A 15347-nucleotide genomic window follows, 5' to 3' on the forward strand; every position below is an offset into this window, starting at 1 on the left:
TATGTAATTTTGAGACTTTTGGAAACAACATTATCAGCATTAAAGGGATTAAATCTATCGAAACAGTTTATTTGAACAAAAACCAGAACAGATTCACTCAAAATTGATTTCATATTGTCCGTCGAAGCTCAGTAATTCACCTGATCTCCCCAAAATTGTCAACATGTTTAGCGAAAGCCGTCACCGCCAGAAACGTACCCGTAATTTATATACGAACCAAGTGACCACAAAACCATTCACAGTGCGTTCTTTTGTCACTTGAGCTCGAGTCGAGTCCAGCTCAGCCGACAACGAGCAGAGCAAAGCCATACGCAATTCTATAAGCTATCATTGGCCAGCCAGGCCAGACCCGGTCTTTGGGTGCACTCATTCATTCATTCATTCAATCCACCTCCTAACACTGGGTCTTTTCGCGCAAAATAACACCACGCCGAGTGCGAACTGCAAACTGAGCCATCCGCTGCGGGAACCTCCTCATCACTGACCATCACTCCAACTCCAACTCCGGCTTCCAAATCAACCAGGCTGACAACAACAGGACACACCAAAGCCAAAGGTATAGAGGGACTCGCACTGTTCAGTTTTTGAATGGATAGTGCTTTTTGTTGTCACCTCTATCTCTCTCGCTCTCTATCTATCCCGTTTGGTGGTGGATTCAGGTGTAATAATTATAGCGGATTTTGGGGACACAAATTAAAGGCTTGTTTGGTAGAGTATTCCGTTTCCCAGCTATAAATTATCACTGTGTGTAATCCAGTTCATCACAAGGCATGAATAAAACATCATGACTAGAATTTTAAACTCTGCTGCAGTGACAACCAATTTCATGAAATAAAATTGTTCAACCTAATAATGAGCTTAAAATCACAGTTAAATTGCTAATAACCACTTTAGCAACATCAAACGCACTTCATTATGGTACAACCAACTGCATTGCCACCGTTCTCCTAATTTCATACAGTGATAAGTTGACTCCTAATTTGAAATGAATGGTTTTGTCACTAGTGATGACTGGCTGAGTAGCTGCTGCAAATAACGCACAATGAATAATGGATTATCAGCAGCTGAGCAGCAAAAACCACAACACGGTGAGCAATCCCAATCCCAGAAGTGGCCGGGGTGACTCCAATACAAAACAAGCCAAGAGCTAAGAGCTGCAACCTGGGAAACGGAAACGGCTCCGACAAGCTGGCCACATTTTGGTGATTTATTACGCACCGATTAAGTTTGCCATCAGCTCCTTGAAACACTTTGTCAAATGATTTAACGCCTCGTTTGATAACCGAACACTTGCGGTTGCTTTGTAAGGGTTGTTAACCCTTAACCCACAATAGTAACACGACTTTTACACTTCAGAGCAGTTTTCCATGTTATTTTTAAAGCACAATCGGCTCATTTATTGCCTGAATTTCGATTATTTTTGCACTAAGGCCGTTGCAATTTTTTTTTTATTTTTTTTTTTTGCAATTCCGTCGTGAACCTACTTACTTTTCCTGTTATTCTTGAACGACGAAATAGCCTACTTTTCTGTACCAAAAATAACAGAATCGAATAGCAACACTTTTCAAAATAAATGCTTAAAAGTTCGGAGCCGGAGTCGGAGCCGGAGTCAGTGGAGTCGGATCTTTTTGGAGACCTGGAGTCGGAGTCGGAGTCGTCCAAACTCTAATAGCTGGAGTTGGAGTCAGCTAAATTGTATGAGCTGGAATCGGAGTCGAAGCCGGAGTCGTAAATTTCTGATAGACCCGGAGTCGGAGCTGGAGTCGGAGTTGTCAAAAAAATAATATAATTTACGAACTTATTTATTGTTAAATGTTTGTTATAATTCAGGTTAGTTCCCATTTTTTATATTTTAAATTTATTTATTGAATTGCTTGCTCTGCGTTGACATTTTTTTGTTAAATTTAATTTTTGGTTCAAGATATTTATCAGATACCATGATGTTTTCGAAGCATTTTTATTGTGATTGGAAAGCTCACTAACAGTATTTAACAAAAATATGTTTTGTTTTTAAAACAATATCAACTTTAATATTTTATCAATCTTCTACTTGAAACGCAACATGCTCATTTTGTATGTAAATAAAAACAAATCAAAGTGTCGTGCTCTCGTCCAATAAATTCAAAAAAGCTTAAAAAAAAGAAACTTTGAAAAAGGTTTATTTCAAAACCAGGTTATCTTTGATAGTTACTGCACACCAATTTCTCATTACTGAATTCAGTTAAATTTACTGAAATCTGCACAACTAAAATTTTCAGTAAATGAAAACACGATGAAAAAAAAACACAATTGAAAATTACTTACTTTCCTGTTATTCTTGAACGACGAAATAGCCTACTTTTCTGTACCAAAAATAACAGAATCGAATAGCAACACTTTTCAAAATAAATGCTTAAAAGTTCGGAGCCGGAGTCAGAGCCGGAGTCAGTGGAGTCGGATCTTTTTGGAGACCTGGAGTCGGAGTCGGAGTCGTCCAAACTCTAATAGCTGGAGTTGGAGTCAGCTAAATTGTATGAGCTGGAATCGGAGTCGAAGCCGGAGTCGTAAATTTCTGATAGACCCGGAGTCGGAGCTGGAGTCGGAGTTGTAAAAAATAATATAATTTACGAACTTATTTATTGTTAAATGTTTGTTATAATTCAGGTTAGTTCCCATTTTTATATTTTAAATTTATTTATTGAATTGCTTGCACTGCGTTGACAAATTTAATTTTTGGTTCAAGATATTTATCAGATACCATGATGTTTTCGAAGCATTTTTATTGTGATTGGAAAGCTCAATATTTAACAAAAATTGTTTTGTTTTTAAAACAATATCAACTTTAATATTTTATCAATCTTCTACTTGAAACGCAACATGCTCATTTTGTATGTAAATAAAAACAAATCAAAGTGTCGTGCTCTCGTCCAATAAATTCAAAAAAGCTTAAAAAAAAGAAACTTTGAAAAAGGTTTATTTCAAAACCAGGTTATCTTTGATAGTTACTGCACACCAATTTCTCATTACTGAATTCAGTTAAATTTACTGAAATCTGCACAACTAAAATTTTCAGTAAATGAAAACACGATGAAAAAAAACACAATTGAAAATTACTTACTTTCCTGTTATTCTTGAACGACGAAATAGCCTACTTTTCTGTACCAAAAATAACAGAATCGAATAGCAACACTTTTCAAAATAAATGCTTAAAAGTTCGGAGCCGGAGTCAGAGCCGGAGTCAGTGGAGTCGGATCTTTTGGAGACCTGGAGTCGGAGTCGGAGTCGTCCAAACTCTAATAGCTGGAGTTGGAGTCAGCTAAATTGTATGAGCTGGAATCGGAGTCGAAGCCGGAGTCGTAAATTTCTGATAGACCCGGAGTCGGAGCTGGAGTCGGAGTTGTCAAAAAATAATATAATTTACGAACTTATTTATTGTTAAATGTTTGTTATAATTCAGGTTAGTTCCCATTTTTATATTTTAAATTTATTTATTGAATTGCTTGCACTGCGTTGACATTTTTTTGTTAAATTTATTTTTTGGTTCAAGATATTTATCAGATACCATGATGTTTTCGAAGCATTTTTATTGTGATTGGAAAGCTCACTAACAGTATTTAACAAAAATATGTTTTGTTTTTAAAACAATATCAACTTTAATATTTTCCCGGGCAGACGGTAATAACAAAATTAATAATATTTCAATAACAAATCCTGTTAAAATAACAAAAAGTGTTATTATTTTAACCTGAAGTTCAACTTCAAGAAGAAAAAATAATAACAGTTTCTGATAAAATAACAAAATTTGGTATTGAAGTGATATTATATTGAAAATGTTTAATAACACGCCAATAAGAGGAAATGTTATACATTTCAAAACTCTCCTAATAACAAAATTTGTTATTCGTTCGGTATACTGACTTAGAAATAAAATTACCACAAATCGCACAAATGGAAAAGTTTCTAAGTGTCCATAACACAATCTGTTATTATTTTTTCTTTTGTTAAATATGTTTAGATCTTTGGGATAATTTTGTCTAATTTCGTCGGGGTCAATATTTTGGCCATGAAATGGGGTCCTTAAGCTAAAATTATTCTAAAAGTTGAAATTTTGGAAGTTGATTTTTAAATTATTTGATATACCCCTAAGGGACTTTGCTAAAATTGGCTAGAACTATGGGATAATTTTGACCAATTTCGTCAGGGTCATTATTTTGGCCATGAAATGGGGTCCTTAAGCTAAAATTATTCTAAAAAGTTGATATTTTGAAAGTTGATTTTTTAATTATTTGATATACCCCCTAAGGGACTTTGTTAAAATTGGCTAGAACTATGGGATAATTTTGACCAATTTCGTCAGGGTAATTATTTTGGCCATGAAATGGGGTCCTTAAGCTAAAATTATTCTAAAAAGTTGAATTTTTAAAAGTTGATTTTTTTAATTATTTGATATACCCCCTAAAGGACTTAGTTTAAAATGGTTAGAACTATGGGATAATTTTGACCAATTTCGTCGGGGTCATTACTTTGGCCATGAAATGGGGTCCTTAAGCTAAAATTATTCTAAAAGGTTGAAATTTTGAAAGTTGATTTTTTAAATTATTTGATATACCTCCTAAAGGACTTAGTTTAAAATAGTTAGAACTATGGGATAATTTTGACCAATTTCGTCAGGGTCATTATTTTGGTCATGAAATGGGGTCCTAAAGCTAAAATTATTCTAAAAAGTTGAAATTTTGAAAGTTGATTTTTTTAATTATTTGATATACCCCCTAAGGGACTTTGCTAAAATTGGCTAGAACTATGGGATAATTTTGACCAATTTTGTCGGGGTCATTATTTTGGCCATGAAATGGGTTCCTTAAGCTAAAATTATTCTTAAAAGTTGAAATTTTGAAAGTTGATTTTTTTAATTATTTGATATACCCCCAAAGGGACTTAGTTTAAAATGGTTAGAACTATGGGATAATTTTGACCAATTTCGTCAGGGTCATTATTTTGGTCATGAAATGGGGTCCTTAAGCTAAAATTATTCTAAAAAGCTGAAATTTTGAAATTTGATTTTTTTAATTATTTGATATACCCCCTAAGGGATTTTACTAAAATTGGCTAGAACTATGAAATAATTTTGACCAATTTCATCGGGGTCATTATTTCACCATGAAATAGGGTTTCAAGCTAAAATTAATCCGATAAATTAACTTTTGAGAGTTCTTTTTTTTTATTTTGTTATATTCCCTAACGGAATTGATTTATTTATTGAGAATTTTTGAAGTGTGAATAACAAAAACTGTTATTATTTTCACAGAGCCAGGAAGTCGGAGCTGACGTTGAAGTTCGAGCTGGAGTGTGACCTCGGAGACTGCATCGGATTCATCTAATTTTCAGCAACTTTTACTTGGAGTCGGAATCTGTGAAGTCGGGTATTTTGGAGAGCTAAAGTCGTCGTTGACGTCATATCCTGCATCCAGAGTCGGAGTTGTCTTCAAAGTATGGATTCAAAGTCGCTTGGAGGTACCCGACTCTGCAGCCCTGACTAGTACAGAGGAGTTATGGCAACTGCAGGTTTATTTGCAAATTACAAATAAACCAAAACAATAACTTTTTTGTTATGGAGACATACCAGTTCAATAACATTTTTGTTATTATGCTGCTCCACCTCTCCGCACAAAATAACAAATCTTGTTATTCCTTCATGATTCCTTCTGTGTTATTGGTTTGTTATTGCAATAACAACATAATAACAGTTTAAGTTATTCTTCGAACAAATCTTTGTTATTGATTTTTGTTATTTTAACAACTAATCCGATCATCCCAATAACATATTTCGATCTTCTCACAATATCAAAAACTGACCTTCCCAAGTTATTTCCGTCTGCTCGGGTTATCAATCTTCTACTTGAAACGCAACATGCTCATTTTGTATGTAAATAAAAACAAAACAAAGTGTCGTGCTCTCGTCCAATAAATTCAAAAAAGCTTAAAAAAAAGAAACTTTGAAAAAGGTTTATTTCAAAACCAGGTTATCTTTGATAGTTACTGCACACCAATTTCTCATTACTGAATTCAGTTAAATTTACTGAAATCTGCACAACTAAAATTTTCAGTAAATGAAAACACGATGAAAAAAAACACAATTGAAAATTACTTACTTTTCCTGTTATTCTTGAACGACGAAATAGCCTACTTTTCTGTACCAAAAATAACAGAATCGAATAGCAACACTTTTCAAAATAAATGCTTAAAAGTTCGGAGCCGGAGTCAGAGCCGGAGTCAGTGGAGTCGGATCTTTTTGGAGACCTGGAGTCGGAGTCGGAGTCGTCCAAACTCTAATAGCTGGAGTTGGAGTCAGCTAAATTGTATGAGCTGGAATCGGAGTCGAAGCCGGAGTCGTAAATTTCTGATAGACCCGGAGTCGGAGCTGGAGTCGGAGTTGTCAAAAAAATAATATAATTTACGAACTTATTTATTGTTAAATGTTTGTTATAATTCAGGTTAGTTCCCATTTTTTATATTTTAAATTTATTTATTGAATTGCTTGCACTGCGTTGACATTTTTTTGTTAAATTTAATTTTTGGTTCAAGATATTTATCAGATACCATGATGTTTTCGAAGCATTTTTATTGTGATTGGAAAGCTCACTAACAGTATTTAACAAAAATATGTTTTGTTTTTAAAACAATATCAACTTTAATATTTTATCAATCTTCTACTTGAAACGCAACATGCTCATTTTGTATGTAAATAAAAACAAAACAAAGTGTCGTGCTCTCGTCCAATAAATTCAAAAAAGCTTAAAAAAAAGAAACTTTGAAAAAGGTTTATTTCAAAACCAGGTTATCTTTGATAGTTACTGCACACCAATTTCTCATTACTGAATTCAGTTAAATTTACTGAAATCTGCACAACTAAAATTTTCAGTAAATGAAAACACGATGAAAAAAAACACAATTGAAAATTAGCGTAGCTAGCTTATTAATTTAAAAAAAACTAACTTAATCCACCTATGTGGTTGGCGCCTTCCTCACTTTTTACCAACATTTGGTGATATGATTGGACACAAATTCCATCTATTTCTCAATAAAAAAAAACACAAATGTCGCTTAAACGGTCATAACTTGAGAGTGAGCGATGCCAGATCTTCAAACTTAACAAACGCTGGGTCGGATGATGGATCCGAACATAGTTTACATACATTTAAGTGAGATCCGGCTTCGAAAAAGTACATAAATATCACTTAAGTGGTCATATCTCGAGACTGGGTTGCCAGATCTTCAATGTTTTGGACTCATTGGAAAGGTCTTTTGATTACCTAACCAACGATGGGTCGGATGATAGATCCGGACATTGTTTTCATATAGATAAGTGAGATCCGGCATCAAAATTCCAGCACCTGATTCCCAACTCTGACACTTTTTTATACGTAACTTTTGAACTACTTATCGGATCTTCAAACAATTCAATAGTGCAGTATGTCTACCAAAATAAATCGAATGCAGCATGTTTGACTCAAATCGGATCAGCCAGTGCCGAGAAAACTTGGCAAGAATTTTGAGCACCAAAGTGAATACGCACACACACACACAGACATTTGTTCAGTTTTCGATTCTGAGTCGATAGGTTTACATGAATATAGGTCTTCGAGCTGTTTTTCAAGAGTTCATTTTTCGAGCAGGATTATAGCCTTACCTCAGTGAGGAAGGCAAAAATGAATGTAAATTTAAAGTAGTTAAATAAAATGTTCCAATTTTTCAATCAAAAAAATTTAAATTTACTCAGAAAATTGTTGTGCTGATAATGCGTTTTTTTTTTTCAAATATTTAAAATACAGATAAGGTGTCGGAGTCAGAGTCGGAGTCGGAGCCGGAGTCAACAAATTTCGGAAAGCTGGAGTCGGAGTCGGAGTCGGAGCCGGAGTCAACAATTTGTGGAAAGCCGGAGTCGGAGTCGGCTTAACTCAGAAAGCCGGAGTCGGAGTCAGAGTCGCTTGAAAAATGACCCGACTCCGCAGCCCTGCAAAAAAGTTTTTTTTTGTATTGTCCACGAGGGGGGGGGGGGGTTACAGATTCCGAAAAAGTGTCCACGTGGTTTAGAAAGGTCCCAAAGGATAAACGCAATTATAAGGTCAAGTCAAGTAGGTTTCCCATACTGATGAGCAACATATTGCAAGGTTTACACCATAAATTTTTAGAATCGGAGGTGACAATTACAAAAATTTAAGCTTCACAACTTTGTAGAACATTATTACACTCTTAAAAATAACCCTGCAAAGTAAGAAAAAAACACGAAATTTTAAAATATACATTTATGTTCCAAATGAAAAATGACCTTTCAGGGTCAATGTTCCAAAAAAAATTTCAGTTAAGTAACAAAAAATGGCAGAGTTTACAAAACTAGTTTTTTTGTTGTTTTCGATGAGAAATACGATTTGTCAGAATTTTGAGTACGCCATCAAATCGAGTGTCGAATTTTACATAAAAGTCCCTTTGACAACGACTTTCCATCTCATCACTTTTTCAGGCTGCACATTATTGCAAAACATGTCTTATTTTCGAATGTTCAAAAATGGAAGGGGCCTTACCACCCCTCCGTCATGAGATATAACAAAATGCTCTGACCGCTGAGTTGTGTGTAAACTTTTTAAATAATTATTTATTTATTTTTGTCTAGGCTGAGGGGTTAAGAATTACTATTTTGGGTAACAAAACTTTTGTTTCAATGATTTTTCAACAAATAAATTCATATTCGAAGGAAAAAAATGTTTGAAGCAATTATCTCACCTGTTACCTCCGATGACACTGTCGAGGGTACTGTATGAAGGCAAAATAACAGTGCTAATAACACTGCTCCTAATGTGCTGTTGTTCATTATTTGCTCACTGTTTTTCTTGCTTGTTCCGGAGTCTTCCACGATTCTGCACTTTTTCCCCAACCTTCGTCGTCGTCGCTTTCCACGACTCCCGTAGGATTGCCCTGGAAACGGCTGTGTGTCTGCTCCACAAACACTCACTTCACTCTTCCGGACGCTGCCACCGTTCCATACATGTGCCGTAATGCTGTGTAAAGAATAAAATTAAATAGTTTTATCCTTCTCATTTACATGTGTTCAACTTTTCCTCCGTTCCACACTTTCGCTTTCACTCCCTGGAGAGGCATTTTCCCCCACCACCACGCGACCATTGTTGGCTGAACGTTTGGCGGCTGTTTAATGCTTGTTAAGCCGTGTTTTTCGGTAACTTCACTGAACTTTTATTTATTTTATTCCTCAACAGGCACTTTTTGCCCAAATGATCCTAATACTAAAACTGCCAACTAGGGGAGTTTGGGGTAATATGGACAGTGGGGGTAATTTGGACACCCCTTTAAAAATCACGTTTTCTTCGGATATAAAGTGAAAACGGCAATTTAAGTGATAAGGCTAGTACTAGTAATGGCCTAGGAGTATGGACAAACCAAAAAAGTTGGAATAGGTTAAGTAGTTTTAGTATAATATGTAAAAGTTTCCAAAGGCCGGTTGGCACTGCCTTAAATTCTAATATTTGAAGGTTAGGAAATAAGGTTTTGCAGGAGTTATATGGCAAAAAAGTGGACATTTTTTGTTTAAGGGGGATGCTTGGACGATGCCTGGGATACGTGCGTATAAAAATTGTGCATTTTATCCATTTTTATCATCAAAAATCGCAATTTATGATAGAATATGCTATGGGGGTAATTTGGACATGGCTTGTGGGGTAATTTGGACATACCTGAAAGTCTACCTGTCAGGCAACAAAAAAGTAACTTTCATGGTTGGATGAGTTTTTAAAGGGATTTAGGTAAATTTAGAGGGGTTTAATAAGTCAAAACAATCAAAAATGAATGTGAGCACTGAGAACTTTCACAAAACCCCTATTTTTTAATTCAGATAAATTTATTCCAATATTCGAATTGATGAAAATCTGATTACTCTACATTTGGCGTTCAACAAGACTCTAATGTTGATTGCTTTTAATTAATTTCTTTGACATTTCTAATTTCTATGCTGGTTTACAATAATATTTAAATTTGAAGGGCTACAGAATGTAAAATTTAAAAAAATATATTTTCAGGCTAATAAATTCTATATAAAGATTGATTTATTTAAACATAAACGATACCTTAATCACTAAAAACAAGTATAGTGTGCCTGATCCAGAATCAATGTTTAAATCATTTCAGTATTAATGACTAAATTATGTATACTACACTGAACTATTTGTTATCTTCCTATTGAATTATAGTTCTATCACAAAATCATTATTTAAACCTTTGATGAAATATTGTGAGCAACACTTCAAAATATAAAGCAATTACAAAACCAGGTTGAAGGATAAAAAATAGCTCAAAAATTCAAATGTTAAACTTATTCTTCAACATGTGTCCAAATTACCCCTCAAAAGGTGTTCATATTACCCCACAAGGTATGTCCATATTACCCCACAAAGCATGTCCAAATTACCCCACGAAGCATGTCCAAATTACCCCATAGGGGTGTTCATATTACCCCCACATAAAAATGTGGGGGTAATTTGGACACCTTTTAACTTTTGCGATAAAAATGGGTTTTTCATCAAAATTTATCGAAATGAATGACATTTTTCCATCAAATATGGTCTCTATTATCCTCTGGTGTCATCCACATTCCTTTAAAATATCCATACAGCCCGTAACAGAGCAATTTCCTTAGGGTGTCCAAATTACCCCACACTCCCCTAATACAATCGTCTCAACACTGATAAAAACTTAGACTTTAACACATCGCGGGACAAACTAACATCAAAAACAGTGGACACTTTATTGAAGGCTCGCTTCAGTCCGACTACAGCTCCATTGGCGCTGTAGTTTGTACGTCGAAAAGGGATCTGCACGATTGGCGTATGGCGTAGCTGGCGGGCAGGTGTTGTTACGTTGATCTTTTCGCGAAGAGAGGGGCAGTCAATTCTGTCAGTTAGTACATCTGAGGCAGTCAATGCACGGGCCAGGTCACGACGCAGCTGAAGTGAGTCGAGGTGCATGAGCTGACAGCGGTCTTCGTATGGCGGAAGCTGCTGGGGATTTCTCCAGGGCAGTGATCTCAGGGCGTAGCGGACGAACCTTCTCTGGATACTCGAGCCGGTAAACAGCGTTGTTGTAGTGCGGAGTCCAGACCGCGGAACAGTATTCCAGCGGGGAGCGAACTATGGAGCAAAAAAGAGTTTTAAGGCAGTGGATGTCTGTAAAGTGGCGTGTCATGCGGATCACCAAACCGAGCTGACGCGATGCTTTGGCGGTGATGAGGGAGATGTGTTGCTTGAATGTCAGTTTTGAGTCCAGGATGACACCAACATCCTTAATGTGATCAACTCTTTGCACCAGTGTGTCACCCAGATGGTAGTCGAACGGAATCGGGATGTGTTTCCGGCTAAACGTAATCACTTGGCATTTCCCGGGGTTGAGAACCATGTGGTTCACCGCACACCAGTCAGCGAATTTATCGAGTTCACGTTGTAAGGCTTTGGCGTCGTCTAAACAGTCGACCTTGGCGAACAGCTTGAGATCGTCTGCGTAGGCAAGACGGGGTCCTGAGAGGGTGAAGTTGACATCGTTGAAAAGAACAAAAACACTAGCGGGCCGAGATGGCTGCCTTGTCCTATTCCAGATGTGGCGTCAAAGCTTTCGGATAGTGCGTCTTCAATTTTCACCCGCAGCGAGCGTCCCGACAGGTATGACTTAAACCATGTCAACAAACTACCGCGGAATCCAAGTTTCTCGAGCTTGGCGATTGCTATGTTGTGATTGATCTTATCAAAGGCAGCTGACAGATCTGTGTACACCGCGTCAGTCTGCGAGCGATTTTCGAAACTGTCAATAACAAACTCAGTAAAACAGAGTAGATTTGTTGCGGTGGAACGTTTCGGAATGAATCCATGTTGGTCGCTTAATAGTTCCTGGCGGCAGTGAGCGAAAATGGGATCAATCACCACCAGCTCGAACAGCTTCGATGCAGCGCACAGAGCCGATATACCTCTGTAATTCTCGATGTTCCTGCGATCGCCTTTTTTGTGGACAGGGAACATGAAGGCTTGCTTCCATGCGCACGGGAACTTTCCAGATGCGAGGGATAGGCGAAATAGGTGTAAGAGGGGTACTTGTAATACCGATGAACAACGTTTCAGCAGTGTCGAGGGGATCCCGTCCGGTCCTGGTGAGCTGGAGTGCTTTAGCTTAGTCACCGCAGCTGAGATGGCGTCTTCGTCAATTTCTATCGAAGCAAGAGAGCGGTCGCAACGAGGAACGTTGTCGGCAGCAGATCGGGCCTCGTCTTCGGTTACAGGTTCGCTTGAAAAACGCTTGCAAACTTTTTGGCAAACAGCTTACAGATATCTTCGGTGCTCTCAGCTTCCTCGTCGGCCAGGTGCAAGGACGACGGCAGTCCAGATTCCTTACGATTCTCGTCAACGAATTTCCAAAATTTCTTGGGATTGGACTTTAATTCACGCTGCTTCCGGCGTTGGTAGCTTGCCATACAACTGCGGCTCAGTCGCTGGTATCTGCTGTTGATGCTCAAGTAATAATCTCGAAGAGAGAGTGTTCCGCACCTGGAGGAGACTTTAAAGGCAGCTCTCTTCTGTGTCTTGAGGTTGCGAAGCTCTGGAGTTTGCCACGGAAGGTGATAGGTGACACGCTTCCTGACCTTGGGTACGAACTGGTCGATGTGGTCTCGCATTATAGATGAGAACGTATCAACGGCAGCGTCGACGTCGACAGAATCCAACACACTCTCCCAGTTGATGCGACCCAGTGCTAGCGACATTCCTTCATAATCAGCACCGCGAAAATTGTGGCGTACAGTGTCTTGTCGATCACGAACCGTGCAGCTGTGGGTGCCGGCCACAGTGATGATAAGGGCGGGATGACGACGAACAACCTTGGCGAGCGGGATCGGAGCGGTGGTTAGCGTTGGGGCGAAATCCTGTGCGCTCACGAAGCAGAGATCGAGCCGACGCCCATCTTCGTTCTCCACATGATTAACTTGTTGCAAGGTCGCCATGTTATATCCTTCCAGGAGATCACTTGCGCAAGAGTGAAATTGAGAACGATCAGGATCTGGATATAAAAAGCCGTCGTGGGAAGGTGTCCAGGTCAGCTTCGGCAAATTGAAGTCACCCACAACGATGATGTCATCAGCCGGGCGCGCTCGTTCAGCTACGGATGCCACAGAATCAAGATGGATCCGGTACAGGTCCTTGTCAAAGGTCCGATCCGGCGGGAAGTAGACCACGCATAAGTAAAGCACACGATCAGCCAGTTTCACAGAAACCCAAACCTGCTCGACGCCCTTCCAAGCGTCTTTGAGAATTCGGTGCGGCTTGAAGCAGCGACGTGCGGCGATTAGGACACCTCCTCCTTCCATCTTCCTGCTATTGTCCGGACCTCGATTGCATCGGAAAACTTCATACTCAGGTCCGAAGATCTGAGAGGATAGCGTGTGGTCCTTGAGCCAAGTCTCTGTTAATGCGATGAAATCGTAACATTCTCCCGAGCTGGCGTGAAAGTAGTCGTCGATGTTTCCGTTCATTCCGCCGGCATTCTGGTAATAGAGATGACATTCCTGACCCCTTTCAGGACCCAGAGATGAAGGGACATGATTTCGCGACGGAACGGACAATTGGTGATCGCTGGAAGGTTGTGAAGTATCAAGGGGCGTCGGTTGAACGAGAGAACGCGTGTACTTGCCAGAGGTTGGCATCTGGAAGGCCCCTTCTCTGGAACCGTACACAGGGCCGGGACGACTTGGATGGCCGGAACAAGCGAAGTCGCTGCAGAGCGGTGGCGCGACTGTGACGGGAGAGTCGGGGTCTTCCATAATGCGACGGTACGAGCGTCCCGGGTCAGCGTAGTCCGTTGGCCACCGATGAGGTTCGTGGCGGTAGCTGCAGCTCGGTTGATCATCGCGATGCTCACGTGCGGTTGTGCGTCCAGGGACCGCTTCGTCGGAATGCCACCGAGGAGGTCCGGTGCGGTAGCTGCAACTCGGTCGGTCGGCGCGGTTCACGCATGTCGCCCAGACGTTGCTAGAAGTCGAACGGGTATCAAGGTCCGGAAAAGTGCCGTCTTGTGAAACGGAATGGTACTTGCCTGGGATTGGCATTTGGAAGGCCCCTTCTCTGGAACCGTACACAGGGCCGGGACGACTTGGATGGCCGGAACAAGTGAAGTCGCTGCAGAGCGGTGGCGCGACTGTGACGGGAGAGTCTGGGTCTTCCATAATGCGATGGTACGTGCGTCCCGGGTCAGCGTAGTCCGTTGGCCACCGATGAGGTTCGTGGCGGTAGCTGCGGCGCGGTTGATCATCGCGATGCTCTTGTGCGGTCGTGCGTCCAGGCACCGCTTCGTCGGATTGCCACCGATTGGGTTCGTCGCGGTAGCTGCAGCTGGGCTGGTCGGCGCGGTTCGCGCATGTCGCCCAGACGTTGCTGGAAATCAAACGGGTATCAGGGTCCGGAGGAAAACCGTCGTTAGAAGAGGAATAGTACTTGCCTGGGATAGGCATTTGGAAGACTCCTTCTCTGGAACCGTACACAGGGCCGGGACGACTTGGATGACCGGAACAAGTGAGGTCGCTGCAGAGCGGTGGCGCGACTGTGACGGGAGAGTCGGAGTCTTCCATAATGTGAGAGTTCGTGCGTCCCGGGTCAGCGATTGCAGTATGTTGATCGTCGTGGAAAGATTCGTCATGGCGTTGTGGCGTTGCGGTCAGAGAGTCAGGAATTATTCCGTGCGACGCTTCGAAAACCCCGCCGTGACGCTGGGTCGATTGCTGAAATCGATGAACTCGCGGAAAGCTAGTCCTTCCGGCCAATTGTCGGCATCCAGAGAAGACTCACGGTAGTCTCGCCCGACGCCGACCTTGAACGTGACGGAGGAGAGTTTGGTGATGTCAGCTCCCTTCTTCACTAGCATCTTCACCACGACGGGATCATCAGCGTCAACAGAGAGGCACTCCTTCACCATTGTGCAAATGTCTTCTTCCGTTACGGTTGGGGGGAAACTGGACAGCCAAATGTACCACAAATCGTCGGGCTCCGCGTCCGCGATGATAGGCACGGACGTCATAGCTTTTTTGCCACGGGAAGCGGCCGGGATGTTTGCTTTACCTGGTGGATCTGCGCTTGAGTCCCGCTGGCGCTTTTGGCCGAGGGTAGGCCAGTCGGACGAAGAAGTTGATTGCGCTTCAACTTTTTCGTTGAGCGCGGCGACCGTCGATGCAAGTTTGGCGATATCGCTCTGCACCGATTTCATTGACTCAACAAACGCTTTGGGACCCGCATCGTTGTCTTTGACGAGGTTGCGGAAATGACTGCTCAAGAACA

The 15347-nt window shown here is 40.5% G+C and overlaps 1 protein-coding gene across 3 annotated transcripts in view; it reads right to left on the reverse strand.

Moving 5' to 3' along the window:
- Nucleotides 1-15347, reverse strand: part of LOC6041296 (lachesin) — a 94987-nt gene that overhangs the window by 57769 nt on the left and 21871 nt on the right. For all 3 annotated transcript variants that reach the window (XM_038253939.1, XM_038253938.1, XM_038253937.1), the window contains exon 2: nt 8758-9032. In XM_038253939.1, the coding sequence (XP_038109867.1) occupies nt 8758-8845 (88 nt within the window). In that variant the 5' untranslated portion in view covers nt 8846-9032. The remainder of the gene's footprint in view (nt 1-8757; nt 9033-15347) is intronic.

The sequence above is a fragment of the Culex quinquefasciatus genome, chromosome 2 (assembly GCF_015732765.1).
Source record: "Culex quinquefasciatus strain JHB chromosome 2, VPISU_Cqui_1.0_pri_paternal, whole genome shotgun sequence".
In the NCBI taxonomy this organism is placed as follows: domain Eukaryota; kingdom Metazoa; phylum Arthropoda; class Insecta; order Diptera; family Culicidae; genus Culex; species Culex quinquefasciatus.